At 38.6% G+C, this 18,113-nt stretch overlaps 1 protein-coding gene across 1 annotated transcript in view; it reads left to right on the top strand.

Moving 5' to 3' along the window:
• The window catches only part of IL13RA1 (interleukin 13 receptor subunit alpha 1), a 54,279-nt gene extending 49,966 nt beyond the window's left edge, over nucleotides 1–4,313 (top strand). The window contains exon 11 of the mRNA XM_036920220.2: nucleotides 1,886–4,313. Coding sequence (XP_036776115.2) covers nucleotides 1,886–1,978 — 93 coding nt within the window. The 3' untranslated portion in view covers nucleotides 1,979–4,313. The remainder of the gene's footprint in view (nucleotides 1–1,885) is intronic.
• Nucleotides 4,314–18,113: the final 13,800 nt, after the last annotated feature.

The following is an 18,113-nucleotide window of genomic DNA, read 5'->3' as shown; positions in this document are numbered from 1 at the left end:
ATTCACTTAAGTAATCAATCATTGTCAACAAATTACAGGATGCAGAGAATGAAATTAGCAAAATGAACTATGGATGTAAAATTCATTTGAAATTCAATTTAGTGACAACATTAGCTTTCAATTAGTTGGCCCAATTGTTTAAACATCTTCCTTTTGCAGTTTTTTTAAATTAAAGTATCATTGATATACCATCTTATGTTGGTTTCAAATATGCAACAAATATGACCAGTGGTTTGACAGTTACCCATATTATTAAACCCTCACCCCCTCTAGTGTGGCCACTATCAACATTGTAAGATGTTACAAAATCATTAACTGCATTCTCTGTGCTGTACTACTGTCCCCACGTAGTTCATTTCTTTTCATTGCTGAGCAGTATTCCATGATCTGGCTGTACCACAGTTTATTTGACCATTCACTTGTTCAAGGACATTGGGGTTTCCATCTTTTGCCTTTTATGAATAAAGTTACAACTTTTATAACTATTGTTATATATTAGATATACTATAATATAATCATTTACGTAGAGATCTTTGTGTGGACATGTCTTCATCTCTCTTGGATAAATATCTGGGAGTGGGATTTCTGGGTCATGCAATAAGTGTATGTTTAATTCTATAAGAAACTGTCAGACTTTCTTCCATAGTGGCTGTACTATTTTACATTTTCACCAACAATATTTGAGAGATCCAGCACTGTTCATCTTCATCAGCTCTTGGAATAGTACTTTTAATTTTAGCCATTCTAGGAATATCGGGGTTAAATAATTCGTTTGGAGTAATTTGAGTATTTTAAGCAGTCTTTTCCACCTCATCCCTCCATAGGCTTTGTAAGACTGGCTGCCCCTGACTTGCTCAGTCCATCTCCAATTGCACAACCTGAGATAGCTGAATAGTCATTGTTGCCATTGTTTGTTTTTTTCGTCTTTCCATTTCCTTCCCTAGACTTATAGAACCAGAAAACATCAGAGCAGAAAAGGAGCTTAGAAATAATCTAGTACACGGGTTGGCAAGCTTTTTCTGTAAAGAGCCAGACAGTAAATATTTTTGGCTTAGCAAGCCATTCGGTTTCTGTCACAGCATTTCAGCTCTGCTGTTGTAGAGTAAAAACAGCCATAGACACAATACAGAAACAAATGGGTGTAGCTATATTCCAGTAAAACTTTATTTATAAAAAGAGGTGGTTTGCTGGATTTGACCCTTAGACTGTAGTTTGCCTACACCTGCTTTAACAACCTAAATTTACAGATGAGGATACTTAGCTTAGGTTTCATCCTTTCCCTTGACTTAAAGAAGGCAAAAACCAGGATATTGGCTTTCACCATAACAGACACACTTAAATTGAGTTCAAAGTGACCTTACCTTATGTATAATGCCCTGTTCTAGCAAATAATGTCATATGAAGCTGTTAATATAGGGTCTTCCAAAGTTTTTACTGCACTAAGACTTCTTGGGACGTTTTATGTATTACTTAGATGCTAGTTGACTTTTGAGGCTGATTATATCTTTGGCAGTAGTCAAATTAGAGTAGTAAGAAAATAATGGTAGAAACAGTTGAAGTAAGAAAAGCATACCACCCTTTTATTCTCCTTAAAAAAGACTTTGTTTCCAGTTTTGCAGATGTCCAAATTTGTTTATGTCTTGAGATAGCGATTAAATGTCATGTAACAATCCCACACTTCCCCCCCTCCACTTAATGTTAATTCCTGATTATTTTGTTTCATTAACTGTTCAAATAGATGAAGATTCCTAGGTCAAAAAGGAAAACAACAGAAAAACACTCATGATTCCATGCACGCAAACCTGAACATAAACATTGGCTGTGAGTACTCAGGGAAAGAATACTGTGTAGAAAAGTCATTGTGTATTTTTTCCCTCTCTTCCAGCACTGGAAGAAGTATGACATCTATGAGAAGCAAACCAAGGAAGAAACTGACTCTGTAGTGCTGATAGAAAACCTGAAGAGAGCCTCTCAGTGATGGGGATAATTTATTTTAACCTTCAATGTGACCTTGTGAAGATTCATCCCATTCCCCATTTGTTATCTGGGAACTTGTTAAATGAAAACTGAAACTACTGGACCATTTAAAAACAGCTCATAAGAGCCTTAGGTCTTTACATTGAGTCATGCATCAAAAAACTAAAAAGAAGGGGCCCTCTGGAGAAGAGAATGGAGTCATTCTTGTTGAATTATAAAAGCAGACATCCCTTGCAAAGGCTTCAAACTAGGAAACAAAGCAAAAAGTGTTGATGGCAGTAGAGTTAATCTTATCAAGGGTTGTGACAACTTCTTGAGTGATCTATGCCTGCTTTGTATTTTTGGGGTCAAACAATACCAACAAGTTTTATTGGGGGGAACTCATTTTGGGTGCAAATGCTATAATGCCAAACTTGAGTCACAGACAATGTCTAGCAAACAAAATTGATAAAACCTGTTGTTTGAGATGCTACCAAGTAATGTTTGTGGCTCTTAAAACTCTTGATAGTTGGGAATCGTCATCTCCTTTAATCATTTTCTTCTGCTTTGAAAGGCCCAGACATGAGTTTTGCCCATGATGATGACAACTACAGGAGAGGCCAAGGCAGCTTCTTTACCAAGAACTTTCAAAGCCATTTCAGGCTTTTCAGGGTAGTGGAGGAAGAATGGCTTACTGGATATTACAGCTTGAACCATGCAGTTTCTAATGATGTATTGTTTTTTCTTCACCTCTGCTACTCAGATGTTTACTATGTGTTCAGATCGTGCCAAGCCTCCAGGTATGAGGCATGGACTCCGTCAGAGTTTTGACAGTCTAGTTGGGACTCAGTTTATCCCCACCTGTCATTTTCAGACCTTTCAACTCCCCAGTTCATACACTGATTTCCCCTTTTGCATTCCCCCTCATTCCCTTCCTTGTAGCTTTCACCCTTCATTAGATATTAGAATATAAATCTGCTCAGAACACCTAGAGGAGCAGGGAATAATTTGCGTCTTAGTTAAAGTGTGGGTAGACTGAGAAACAACGACCAATTCTTGCATATTTTGCAACTTCTATATGATTCTGCATTTATTTGAAGGTTTTCAGCATTAACCATTTCTCTACATATTTTCTAAACAGGAGGTATTCACTTATTTGCTTGGGGGAAAAAACAGCTGTGTCTTCTCCTTACTGCCACAAATGGTTATTAGTAGGTTTTATGTCTTTCATTGATAGCCACCATCCAAGGCTCCAATATTTGCATTCTTTTTCTGCATATGTTAGGATTCCATTCTCCCTCATCCCCACAGCATATACATATAGATATTCCCTCTGCTCCTCTGCTTCCTCCAAATGTAAAGACATATGGAAATGGGAAGTCCCCCTCACCCAGTTTCCCTCCTTATACACACAGACTCCAATTAATGGTAGAAATTTGACAACTTTATTTCACTAGTTCTCCAAACATTCACCCATTTGTGTTACTTTGCAATTCCTGCTCTTAGGGGAAGGGAAATCAGAGATCCCTGCTCTCCACAGGTTTAGGCAAAAGTGGAACCTGCTTGCACTGTGGTGGAGGAGCACTGCACCCTGGCTTTTCCGAGGAAATTCGAGTTCATGGCAAGGGTCAATGTCAAGGTGTTTGCTCCCAGTGCTTTTATTTCTGAGGTCAGATTGAGGCCTGGAGATAGGCATAGTGGATGCCTTTGTTCTGCTGCTCTCTAGACAGGATAGTTGGTTTTCCTGTGTAGGAATAAGATTACTTCCTGGTGAGGTCTTGTATAATTCTGGGAAGCAAAACACTTTAAATGCCTCACTCAAAGCCATTTTTCCTGTTACCCTATTTCAATGGCATGGGTGGGGCAGGGATTTGCTATTCCGATTACCCAAGAACTACTGATGTGGACTATCATTCAGCCTGGGAGTGGGGAAATTGTATTTTGTTTCCATCTCCCTCTGTTAGCAGTAAAATAGTTGAGGGAAAAGGAGGCAGTGAATTATGGGAGCACCTATGGCTGTTTTATAATCGCTGCAAAGTGACCCCAGGTCTTGGGAGCTCTTGGAGACCTTAATACATCAGTGGTATTCCCATCATCTGTAGGAAACTCACAGGTTCATTTATTATTTTACGTCTAACCTGTATGGATTTTTTTCTCTCCACATACCTAAATAAGCCCACAGTAAGGATGGTCATTCTTACTCTTTCATTGAAATATGTTGTATTTTCACCTGGGCACTGGAGGATATGTGAAACAATGTCAACTTTCTTGGTAATGCTTTCAATTAGGGATCATTTTGTTTAACTTCTTATAGGAAAGCTTGAGTGAAATAAATATTAATTGTCTTTTGTATGTCACCCAAATGTTTTCCTTTGGTCTTATTTTGGGAAAATTGTTGTGAGGAGTGGGTGGAAGGAAAAATAGCAGTTAAAAGAATAAATGTGGAAAAATTCCACAATAGCTATTTTATCTTAAAATCATTTATCATAAACTTCTCTGCTGTTCTCAGCATGCCTGCTTTCTGATAAGGGCATGCACTTAATTTAATATTAGTATGGCTTTTGCAAGCAGCACCCAAAGGGACATAAGTATTTGGTAAGTTGTGGTTATGTAAATTAAAGAAAATGGAGAACGGATCCTTTCCCATATTAAGCTTAAAATAGACTGCAATATACTTAAGGGGACTGTCATGATATATACATGATAGGGCTCCATAGTTGCAGATCAATCACATTAGCAGGTTACATTGGAGAATAAGAAAATCGGTTTTCAATAGCTGTCCTCTTAAGAGATGGTGATGTAGTTTTGTATTTTCTGTAAATATAGCAAAATGGTTTGAATGTCATGGAGGGTTTTCTCTCATTTGTGTTAAACTCTAGGAATAGGTCTTTAGCCAGACCACAATTGTTAATTACCCTGAATCTTTAGAGGACCCAAACTCTAGGGTGTGGGTAGGGGGTTCTGATCTTGGTGTGGTTACCTCTGGTTACTATCTAGAATGATCCAAGAAGATTCTGGAAATCCATCTCCAGATAAGTATCATTTTATTTGGAATTTAATAAGGAATCTCCTTTTGAGTCTTAATACATCATCACACTGAGTATGTGACAAAATGTTTAACCAAGGACACTCGAGGTTGTATATGTATGTGAGATTTATGGAAAACAAATTCCTATAGCCGCAAACATGTTCATCTCCTCTCATGGGGAGAGAAGCCAGAGTGATCCAAGCACATTTGAACTCCAGGGTAATTTACCACTTTGTCCTTTCCATGTAGTCCTGCTCTTTTATAAGCACAACGTTGTGCTCACATGAGTAGCATATTATGCTACTGGAGTATTAGTAGCTTTAGAAGAAAGCAAGGGAACAGGAGCACTTATTTCAGAGGCTCTTTTCTTTTAAACCCTAATGATTAGACCAAGCAATAAAGTTTTTATAAACACTGTAGCTAAATCTTGGCATGCTTTTTACTTTAAGGGAGGAATTTTATTGACATTGGATGTGCTAGATATTTTTGACATCAGTCTCCAAGATGATTTCTTCTTAACGGTTCTTGGACCTTTAACTGTCTTACCTAACAGTCACAATTTCAGTTTACCATTATATTAGGAAAATATTTCACTGCTAGCTTTCAACATTTATTAGGTAGGCCATCATGTAAGAAGAGAAAATAGTTCTTGAGTGGCTACTGTGTACCAAGTTATGCGTATTATTTCACAAAGTCCCCGTATGAGTCTCGTGAGATAGGTTGCATTATTATCTTCATTTTATGGATGAAGAAACTGAGACATAAAATGATTGAATTATATATGCAAAATCACACAGCTAGTAAGTGACTGAGACACAATTGGAAAACAAGTCAGGGCCTGACTTTAGGGCCTCTATAATGTAGTCAGTGATGTACTTATTTGTCCTAAGGAGGCAGCTACCTATAGAAGAAACATCTAATTTCAAATTATTGCCAAAGTGCTTATCAACTGGAAGACTGAAAATTTAAGTCATTTCATTGCAAAGTGGGCTTTTTACAGTGCCTTAACATCCATTTGTGCATTCATTCAAAGTGAAATAAGATTTGGCTTGGTGTCAGATGGTTGGTCAGAGAGAGACTACTTTCTACAGGGGAAAGAAACGTTAAGTTAGAATTTAGGAGTTCCAAATGACCTTGGGCAGATATCTCTCCCTATGTCTGCTTCCCCATTTATAAGATGAGCATGTTAGACTTAGTGATTGATCATTCCATCCAAGGCTCATAACAGTGGCCATAAACTGTGGAGCTCATTTGGAAATGAGGATCTTGGCTATGAATACCAGCGATAGCATGGGCAGGCCCCTTTCTCTCTCTGAGCGTCAGTGTTCTCATCTGAAATGAGGCTGGACTAGATTAGCTACATTCTAACATCCAGCAAAAACTAAGATGATTTGTTTTACATATCAAGAAAATATTTGTGCAGTCACCTCCTACTCTTGGCTATAAGAAGTAGCTAGATATTAACAGTGACTGCCAACAATAACCAGAGTAGGCCCCTTGATAGAACTGTAAGAACAAAGGAATTGATACACTGGATGAGCCCTGTGGTCCATCCAAATCAGAATTTTCACAAGAGCCTGGCCATGGCTGTACCTAATGTATTTCTTTTTTTTTTAATATAATTTTTTAAATTAAGGTATCATTGATGTACACTCTCATGAAGGTTTCACATGAAAAACAATGTGGTTACTACATTCACCCATATTGAGTCCCCCCCACCGATACCCATTGCAGCCACTGTCCATCAGCGTAGGAAGATGCCACAGAGTCACTATTTGTCTTCTCTGTGCTACACTATCTTCCCCATGATCCCCCCACACCATGTGTACCAATCATAATACCCCTCAATCCCCTTCTCCCTCCCCCCCACCCGCGCTCCACCACCACTCCCCTTTGGTAACCACTAGTCCCTTCTTGGAATCTGTGAGTCTGCTGCTGTTTTGTTCCTTCAGTTTTGCTTCATTGTTATATTCCACAAATGAGGGAAATCATTTGGTACTTGTCTTTCTCCACCTGGCTTATTTCACTGAGCATAATACCCTCTAGCTCCATCCATGTTGTTGCAAATGGTAGGATTTGTTTCTTTCTTATGGCTGAATAATATTCCATTGTGTATATGTACCACATCTTCTTTATCCATTCATCTACTGATGGACACTTAAGTTGCTACTATTGTAAATAGTGCTGCGATAAACATAGGGGTGCATATGTCTTTCTCAAACTGGGCTGCTGCATTCTTAGGGTAAATTCCTAGGAGTGGAATTCCTGAGTCAAATGGCATCTCTATTTTTAGTTTTTTGAGGAACCTCCATACTGCTTTCCACAATGGTTGAACTAGTTTATATTCCTACCAGCAGTGTAGGAGGGTTCCCCTTTCTCCACATCCTCGCCAGCGGTTGTTGTTCCTAGTCTTTTCTATGTTGGCCATCCTAATGGTGTGAGTTGATATCTCATTGTGGTTTTAATTTTCATTTCCCTGATAATTAGCGATGTGGAGCATCTTTTCATGTGCCTGTTAGCCATCTGAATTTCTTCTTTGGAGAAGTGTCTGTTCATGTCCTCTGCCCATTTCTTAATCGGGTTATTTGCTTCTTGATTTTTGAGATGTGTGAGTTCTTTATATATTTTGAATGTTAACCCCTTGTTGGACATGTTGTTTACAAATATATTCTCCTATACTGTAGGACTAACATATTTCTTAATATGCTTTTCAGATTTTAGGTAGTTTTACCTAGAAACACAAAAATGGACTGTATAATATAGATTGCTTGTATAAAGACTGCATTTGATACATTACCTACCAGTCCACTTGAATTCAGTGCTTGCAAATTTGGTCACTGAGTTTAACTTTTTTTGGTTTTTATTTGACCAAAATAAAACTACCTAATTTAAAAAGCTAAAGAATATCATAGGGCTTATTAAAGACAGTCCCCTGCTCCACCCCTGCAAATCCCTGATTCCTGTTCCCCATAAAAATGCCCACAACCCTAATCCCTGGAACCTGTGAGAATGTTACTTTACACGGTAAAAGGGACTTCGCAGATGTGTTAAGATTATAGACCTTAAAATGGGAAGATATCCTGGATTATCTAGGCAGGCCCAGTCAATCACTTGAGCACTTAAAAGACATTTCTCTGACTGGTAGCAGAAGAGTGATTCAAATTACTAAAAGGACTCAGAGTGCTGTTGCTGGTTTAACGATGAAAGGTAGAAAGTGTTAGAATGAACTGGATCCTGCCAACAACCTGAATGAGCCCGGAAGCAGAATCTCCCCCAGTACTTCCAAGTGGGAGCCCAGGCCAGCCAACCCCATGATTTCAGTCTTATGACACCCTGAGCAGAAAACTCAGTCATGCTATGCTGAGCCTCTGACCTACAGGAATATGAGATAATAAATTTGTGTTGTTTTAAACTGCTTTTAACAGTTTTCAGTTGTTCCTTTTGGTATATAACTCTTCACCTCTGAATAATACCCAATATCAATAATACTTGATGATATTTCTTATTTCTATTTAGGTTTGGAAATGATCTATTTCTATATTTATGCAGTTGAAAATGAGGAACTAGCTTTTGTATATGCCCCCAACACACACACACACACACACACACACACACACACACACACACACACACACACACACCCCAGATGCACTCACATGTGTCTTCCACAAATACAAAAAATTTTTGTTAAAATATTCAATATTTACATTATGAATTATTGCTCACAATTGATCCATGTAGAGTAGCATTAATTATATTTCCTTTATTTTGTTTCTCCTAAATTGCCTTTTTTGGTTTGATTTGTTTTTCTATGTACCGCTCTTGAGTTCAGCCCCAAACTTTCTGACATAAAACTCCAGTCAGTATGGTCAAATAAGTAATCTACGAGCTCCATTTCTTTTTCTTGGAGACACCCTTCATGTAGTTTGCTACTCGCCTGGTGCATTGTAGAATGTTTGCCTTCTAGGCCTGCCACCCTGCTGTCATCCTGGGAATTCCCTTTGCTTCTCTTCTGTGTTAGATTCTGTTTTCTATATCTCAGGTTGCCCTCTTTCTTGCTTTATGCCCCTGGTTTTCCTGGACTACACCTTGCACTAACTTCCTTAGAAAAATGGCATGGGAGATAATTTTAATAAAACCCTTCTGTATCTGAATTTATCTTCACATATGATTAAAAATTTCACTAGCTGAAGAATGCCTCATTGGAAAGAATTTCCTTTAAGAATTTTAGAGACATTCCAGTATGTTTTTGCTTCTAGTGTTGTTTTTGGGAAGTCTGATTCCCTATTGATTTTCAATTTTCTGTGTGTAACTTTTTTTTTTCTTTGTAAGATTTAAAGGTTTTCTTTTAGCCTCTAGTGTTTTAAAATTTAACAGTGATGCACCTTCTTGTGCATCTTCTTCCATTTACTAGGCTGGGCTTTTGTGAGCCCTTTCAATCTAAAAACTCATCCTTCATTTTTGAGACATTATCTTATATTTTTCATATAATATCTTCCTTTCTATTTTCAATATTTCTAGAACTATTAGTTGGGTATTGGGTGTCCTGGGCTGATTCTCTAATTTTTGTATCTTTCTCTCATGTTCCGTTTAATTGACTTTTGGTACTATTTTTGGGGGTAGATTTCCTTAACTTGCTCTGACTGAACCTCAATTCTCATCTGTAAAACGGTGGTAAGAACTACCTCACAGGGTAATTGTGAGGTGTCAACCAAGTGAACTATGCAAAGTGAACTTCAGTAAGTGGTAGCTGTAATTATACATACTGTACTGTTATTCTGGCACCAATTCCTTCTCCATGGTTATGTGAAAATGGCAATTCTGGTGGCAGCAATATATTTTGCTTTTACAATATCATGGTATATTTATCTTCACTGTACTGAATGACAGTGGCACGATATTTTCCTGTTGCACTGTTTTTAGAAAAAACTATGGTATAAACCTAGTTAGCAATATTTGAATCTTACAATGTTAGAATCTTAACTCTTATTTATGCTTCTGAAAACGCTTAAAATCAAAAGTAGGTCTTTCCTTTTTTTTGCTGTTTAAGTTAAGGAAAAAAACATGCAGATCTACGTACTGTGATGAGCATTTCATAATGTGTATAATTGTCGAACCACTATGTTGCACACCTGAAACTAATGTTTTATATCAACTATATGTATCCACAGATCTACTCTCTCCCCTCACCCCTAGAGTAGAAGAAAACTGGAAAAATAATGCTGGATAGTTGTTCCTTGACAGTAAAATAGGTACTTTGGAGCCCAAACTAACCATTTTCTTGGGATGGGAGTGCAGTGCAAACCTTGAACATATGAGGATGGTTCTACATTTCCTCTGTGCAGCCCCAAATAAGGCTTTCCAGTACCTGGGGGCACTGAGGAGGCCAACAGACAACTGACAAACCTCAGTTCCAAGAGGAGGATTGGATTAGCTGTGAGCTTCACAGACAAAAGCTGCCCTGCCTGCATGTAGGGACCCCATAGAGGCCAGAACAAGAATTCAAAGGAAGGTCCATAAGGCAGAAACAATCTAATTTCTATTCATCTTTGTTCAACCAGGAGTGATATTAAAAGTATATGACATGGGCACCAACCAGTCAGATCTGATGCCAGCTGAAATTTCTTGATAGGGTCTACTAGTAAGTATCAATCCCAGACTCAGTAGATACTCACTGAGTGCCTACTGTGTGCCTGCACTATATGATGCTGGGCAAGTCACTTCCTTTCTCTTAGTTTCAGTTTTCTCACCTGTGAAAAAGAGGAGTAAACTATCTACAGGGCCTCTTTGTGTCTAATATTCACAATCAATAGGATGATGATTTTTATTGTTTTAAAAAATAATGAAAATAGATCAGAAAAACAGCAGCTGACCCAAGACTTGCAGATATGAAAATGGACAAAACCAGAAAATGATTCTATGAGTTATTGTTTGATTTGAGAATTGGACTAAGAATGAATTCTATATTTCTTAATTTCCATGTTTCCAAAGGCACTAGAGGGGAGACAAAGATAATTCAACCCAAAATGTGAGCTTGTTTTACAGCTTTGACATTCAAGCTTCATCCCACTAGCCCCCACCAACGGCATACCCAGCACACCCTTCTTCTGAGTCTACTGCTTTTAGCACTCTCTCTCCAGCTACCACCCAAGTCCTCTTTGGCTTGAGTGGCTGGCACTAGCTTATCCACTCTGGCAAGAGTCCATTAACTTCCTCTCTTTTCAGACTTACCCTGCTGCATTTCCTCTTCCTTTTGGCCTCTGCCTCCTGATAAGACATTTGATCAGTTCATCCTCACTAGCATGTTCAGGGAAGACTAAAATGTTTGTGGGCTACTATTCCCAGATAAGATTCATATTAGAAGGAGCCTCCCCAAAGCCATGCTACCACTTTTATGGTGAATTTTTAAAAATCTTTTATTATGGAAAAGTTCAAAAGCAAACAAAAGTAGAGAGACTGTTGTACTGACAGACAGATCTGGTGCCCATCATTCAGCTTCCACAATTATCAACATGGTCAGTCTTGTTGCATCTCTACCTCCACCCATTCTCTACCCTCCACACAATGAATAATTTTGAAGCAAATCGGAGACATCATAGCATTTCATCTATAAATACTTCAGTATACATCTCTAAAAATTAAGGACGCTTTTTATTTTTAAGAAAGCTGCAATATCATTATCACTCTTTTAAAAACCAGAATTCCTTAGTATTATCAAATAGTCAGTGTTCACATTTCCCCAGCTGTCTCAGATCTTTTTTTTCCCCCTGTGATTTGTTCAAATCACAATCCAACAAAGCTCAGGGTAGATTTTTGAATACTGATGCTTTGTGATATATAAGAGCAAGGATTTTGGCAACAAAACAATTGTTTGGCCTTAAAAACTATGTGAAATTGGCAACTTGTAATGAACATGGCCCTGTCACCATGAAGTAGCTTCCTTTCCCCTTCCATATTTCTGTGACTGAACATTAGTATTCCACTGGACTCTGGAAATTCCTTATAAGAATAGTGAGACATCTATGAATGATGTGAAAACTCAAGTTTAGCCTTGAAGTTAGGAAGTTCCAACCAACACATAGTGTTTTCTTTGGGGAGAAAACCTGCACACAGACACACAGACACACAACCAAATGCCAACTTTTAATATGTCTAGGAAATGTTTTTGCAAATGATAGTACAAAGAATATCTATATGTTGTATCATTTTTTCCCTCAGGATAAGGACCGATATAAGCACACTGGAAATGTGGTATTGAGAGTGTACTTCTGTATGGATTAATTAAAACCAAAATGGTGCAAGCCCTCCATGATATTTTTAAATACACTCAAAACTTGAAAGCAGGATGGAAAAACATGTTTATGAGTCTGAATGTTAGGTTGAGTAGAATTATGTGTGGTGAAGTATGTGCTCTTAAACCTGCTGAGTGCACGCTTAGTCATGCAGCTTTCAGTAAGTTGCTGCCTTGAATACCATTGGCAAATATTGGTATACACCATGTGACTATCACCAGCAAGATATAATAACTCTATTGGAGTGAAAAAAAACTGATTAAATTGAACCATGGACTCTGGGAGCAGCATTCCTGCTGCCAGGGTCTGCTCTATTCCACTTTTTTTTATTCATTCATTTATTCAAGAAATCTTAAATAAGTATTGAAAGACTGCTTTCAAGTTTTGAGTATAGTTTATATGCAAGATGCTGTGGTAGGTTCAGAGAAGAATAGGAGGAGATGCTTTCTGTCTTATTTTTTCTTATATATAGTACAGAGTAGACACGGAAAATTTGTTTAATCTCATCGACCAATTCTGCCTGGAGAACTGCTTAAAGAAAGATTTTGTGACTGAGTTTGGGGTCAGTAGGAAGGCAGCTAAGATCTGTTAGTGATGTCTCTGATTAGGTACTGATGGGGGAATACTTGAAGCATTTGTACTACATAGTTGCCATCCTGGGCCAAGGGATGGAGGGACATATTCATGTATATAAATAAAGATTAATATGCAAGACAGAATGTTAAACATTAAAGTTATAAAAAACATCCAAAAAAAAACCATCCAATAAAATGCTGTAGACAGGCAGTAGAAAGAATAATGGGGATATTGGGACTCGGGGGAGACCCAGAAAAATCTCTTGAAGAAGTTGCTAATTGATCTCCACCTTGAAGTGTGAGTACAATCTGAATAGATTAACAAAAGGGGACATTCTTGTCCTTGGAGAATTTTGAGTAAAGACACAGATGGTGGTGGCAGGATGGACTGTGGGAAGAAGATGATGGAGATAAGCAGATGAGTTAGGAGCTTAATTAAGAGGTGGCAAATTGGAGAGGAGGATGCAGACATGAAATATTTTAGAGGTGATCTCACCAGGGCTTGATGAATAGATGGGAGATGCTCAAGATGATAGAGAAGGTTTGAGTAAGGGATGGAGGATGGGGTGAATGGGCACTAGGAATTCTGTTTTGGATATGTTGACTATGGATTGTTGGAAGGAACCATTGGGTCATAATTTCCAACAGGGCTGGTGGCACTTAGGGATGGCAACGTGAGGAGAGCAGCCAAGAGTCAGGGCCACAGGAGCCAGCCATCCAGGAAAGACCAATGGGGTCACTCCCAGAAGAAGACAAATTTCAAGCCTTCTTGGCACAGGAGGAAGAAGCTCCAAATCTAAACTTTATATAGGGCAGTCAGGGGACGGCAAGCAAGACTTGAAAGTAGAGCACTTTTGAGGAACTTGTAGCTCAAGAGTGACACACTGCTGCCATCTGGGGGCTGCATGTAGAAATTGTAATGGAAGCTTTGGGAAAGCCTCTTGGAGAGAGAGGGGCATTATTTTGAAGCCAGCAAGACTCCTCCTCTCAAAAGCTTTTTATAGTTCTTCCCCAGTTTCTCTTTCTTTCCCTATTTTTTTTCTTTTCTTTATCAGGTGTCATTGATATACACTCTTCTGAAGGTTTCACTAGAAGAACAATGTGGTTATTTCATACACCCTTATTATCGAGACTCCCCCATACCCCATTGCAGTCACTGTCCATCAGTATAGTAAGATGCCACAGAGTCCCTATTTGTCTTCTCTGAGCTATACTGTCTTCCCCGTGACCCCACACACACCATGTGCACCAATCAGGATACCCCACAATCCCCTTCTCTGTCCCCACCCACCCTCCCTAACCCCTCCCCTTTGGTAACCACTAATCCTTTCTTGGAATCTGTGAGTCTGCTGCTATTTTGTTCCTTCAGTTTTGCTTCATTTTTATACTCCACAAATGAGGGAAATCATTTGGTATTTGTCTTTCTCTGCCTGACTTATTTCACTGAGCATAATGTCCTCCATCTCCATCCATGTTGTTGCAAATGATAGGATTTGTTTCTTTCTTATGGCTGAATAGTATTCCATTGTGTATATGTACCACCTCTTCTTTATCCATTCATCTGCTGATGGACACTTGGGTTGCTTCCATTTCTTGGCTATCATAAATAGTGCTGCAATAAACATAGGGGTACATATGTCTTTTTCAAACTGGGCTGCTGCATTCTTAGGGTAAATTCCTAGGAGTGGAATTCCTGGGTCAAATGGTATTTCTATTTTTAGTTTTTTGAGGAACCTCCATACTGCTTTCCACAATGGCTGAACTAGTTTACATTCCCACCAGCAGTGTAGGAGGGTTCCCCTTTCTCCACATCCTCGCCAACATTTGCTGTTTGTCTTTTGGATGGTGACCATCCTTACTGGTGTGAGGTGATATCTCATTGCGGTTTTAATTTGCATTTCTCTGATGATTAGCGATGTGGAGCATCTTTTCATGTGCCTGTTGGCCATCTGAATTTCTTCTTTGGAGAAGTGTCTGTTCAGATCCTGTGCCCATTTTTTAATTGGGTTATTTGCTTTTTGTTTGTTGAGGTGGGTGAGCTCTTTATATATTTTGAATGTCAACCCTTTATCCAATCTGTCATTTATGAATATATTCTCCCATACTGTACGATGCCTTTTTGTTCTATTGATGGTGTCCTTTACTGTACTTTCTAGTCTTTTCTATGTTATCCATCCTAACTGGTGTAAGTTGATAGCTCATTGTGGTTTTAATTTTCATTTCCCTGATAATTAGCGATGTGGAGCATCTTCTCATGTGCCTGTTGGCCATCTGAATTTCTTCTTTGGAGAAGTGTCTGCTCATATCCTCCACCCATTTTTTAATAGTGTTATTTGCTTTTTGGGTGTTTAGGCATGTGAGTTCTTTATATATTTTGGATGTTAACCCCTTGTCAGATATGTCATTTACAAATATATTCTCCCATAGTGTAGGATACCTTTTTGTTCTGCTGATGGTGTCCTTTGCTGTACAGAAGCTTTTTAGCATGACGTAGTCCCATTTGTTCATTTTTTATTTTGTTTCCCTTGACCAACAAAATATGTTCAGGAAAAAGTTGCTCATGTTTATATTCAAGAGATTTTTGCCTATATTTTCTTCTAAGAGTTTTATGGTTTCCTGACTTACATTCAGGTCCTTGATACACTTTGAGTTTACTTTTGTGTATGGTGTTAGACAGCAATCCAGTTTCATTCTCTTACATGTAGCTGTCTTCCCCAATTGCTTTTTAGCCCAGCTCTCTTTCTCCATCCCCAGTGAAGAAAACCATGGGGACACAGGTTCTCTAGTACCCTTTCTTTCCGGAAGTGTTTAACCCCCTGGTAGCAGACTACTTCCAGTCAGCTGCGGCAATCTAGCCCTGAATTGAGATTTTTCACGCCGCAACTGCTATCCTGTAGCTACTGACCAAGGTTCTGGCCTGGACCATAACTCCCTGCTAAACCCACCAAATCCCTCATTTTGACCCGGTCACTGGCTGGCTCTGACTTTTGATACTAGAACATGCTACTTTTTGCCTCCAGGGGCACCACTTACTCACTGATGTTTTCTTTCACCAATCTCCTTTCCTGGAGTGGAACTGGATCTTTTCATTCATTCATTCAACAAACATTTATTGAGTGGCTATGGTGTGCTAGGTACTGAGGATACACTGGGGAGCAAAAAAAGATGTGTCCCCTCAAAAAGTTGTATTACAGTCTAACTGTAAAGACAGAAAAACAATCGTGTGAAATGTGATCATTGCAATGAAGGAAAGGATGATGATGCAGTGAGAGCAGGTAGTGGGGGAATCTGGCCTAAGCCTAAAGGGTAGCAAAAACTTTTCTGAGGATGTGACATTTAAGCTGAAATTTGAAAGATTAGTAGAAAATTGCTAGTAGTTAATGGTTCTGAAAATTATGAAACCTACAAGGCTAGGAAAAGAAGAAGCCATCCACCACACCAACCCCCCTCCCCCCACCTGGTTCCTCTCTCTTCCAGGATGATAGCACAGTAGGGAGACACAACCACTTTACATGGACAGTCCCTGGGAGAATCTTTCACCCTGAGTTGATTTGTCAATTAAAGCAGTAAGTATGTGTCTAAAATAAAATGAATACTTATAACAACAACAATAAGAAAACCAGGAAACATAGAAATGGAGACTGAAAAAAAATCCAAATTAGATGCCCCTTTTGGAAAGGAATAGCTATAAGTAGATAAAGAAATACTAATTTTCTTGATGTCTTGAAATACTATGTTTTGGTTTCTTTTTCTTTTTCTTCCCAAGAATTGAGCCAATTTTTAAAACTCCATGTATACTCACTTGAACTGGAACACAATGTGTTAAATAGTCTAACACATTGAATCTGAATCAAATCAAGATATCAAAATCTGCCTGAACTTTGGATTCCTCATTGGTAAAATAGGCACAATAATAATAGCTACATCTTGGGGTTTTTTGCACACACAAAGAGTTTACACTGGCAAAGCACTTAAACCAGTGTCTGGGCTTTTTATTTATATAGTAAGCACATAAATACATGTTAGTGCTATTCTTTCAGGGCTGTCCTGTTTGTAGAACATGTCAGGGAAATACTTTCAGGCTGATGAAATGTTGAGATTGCTTCAACATGGAAGAGGCTGGCTACTCTAGCTACACAAAGGGCCAACCAACCCTGACACTAGAAATGGTAAGTGAAAAAAAGAAGCCCAGTATATTGCATGGAAGTCACCTGGTGTGCCGAAGTACACACAGAGAGCAACTTATTCTGTAGTTCATGTTCATAAGGGATCTCCTCTTCCCTCATTCCGAACAGGTAATCTCAGCTCTACCTAAACACCTCTAGCCACAGGGAGTTCCCTAGTTTTGGAGAGAGACCATTTCATTCATTGATAGGCAATTCTAATTTTTTAGATCAATCTTTACATTGTGTAGTAAAAAATCATATTTCTCATATTTCTACCTATTCATCTTCCTTCTGTCCTGGGAACCCAAACAGAATAAGAAAATCTTCCCCCACAGTTGGCAAAATTGGAATAAGGACTGTTGACCACAATCATGTACCACTGGTAAATTTCCTGAATCAAATGACTGTACTGTGGTTATCTACAATAATGTCCTTGTCCTTGGCAATGATGCACTGAAATATAAAGGAGAAAGTGGCCTGATGTATGCAACACATCTGCAAATGGTTCAGAGAAGAAACGTTAGTATATAAGTAGTGAGAGAATGATAAAACAAATGCCAAATAGTTCAAATTGGTGGGATCTGGATAGATGGTATATGAGAATTATTTGTAGTATCCTTGCAACTATTCTGTAACTTTGAAGTTATTTCAACATAAAGAGTTAATAAAAAGCCCTCCCTCTTCCACGGGACAGCTCTTCAAAGGTTTGACAACAATTACCACATTTACTCGATTCTACTTTCTCTCTCAGTTGTTCATTCATTCATTTCTGACAAATACTGATGTTGAGCTTCTGCTTATGCCAGGCCCAAAGCTGGGCACTGTGGCTACAGCAGAGAAGATAGTCAATTCATCTGCTCTCATGGAACTTGGGGCACTTAGGGGAGACTGAAATTAATCAAATTATTCCACAAATAGTTCTATTCTTGCTAACGGTGGTAGAAATACAAAGAAAGAATGGTGGGGTAGGGTGGGATGCTGTATGAGAGAGCCTACCAGAAGTTTCTGAACCTAACAAATGGCCCCAGCATCTCAGGTTGTAGGGCTGCATAGCGCAGTGAGCCAGAGAGATTAGCATTCCTTTATGAAAAATCTG

The sequence above is a fragment of the Manis pentadactyla genome, chromosome X (genome assembly GCF_030020395.1).
Source record: "Manis pentadactyla isolate mManPen7 chromosome X, mManPen7.hap1, whole genome shotgun sequence".
In the NCBI taxonomy this organism is placed as follows: Eukaryota; Metazoa; Chordata; class Mammalia; order Pholidota; family Manidae; genus Manis; species Manis pentadactyla.
This window is presented reverse-complemented; position numbering and strand designations above follow the sequence as displayed.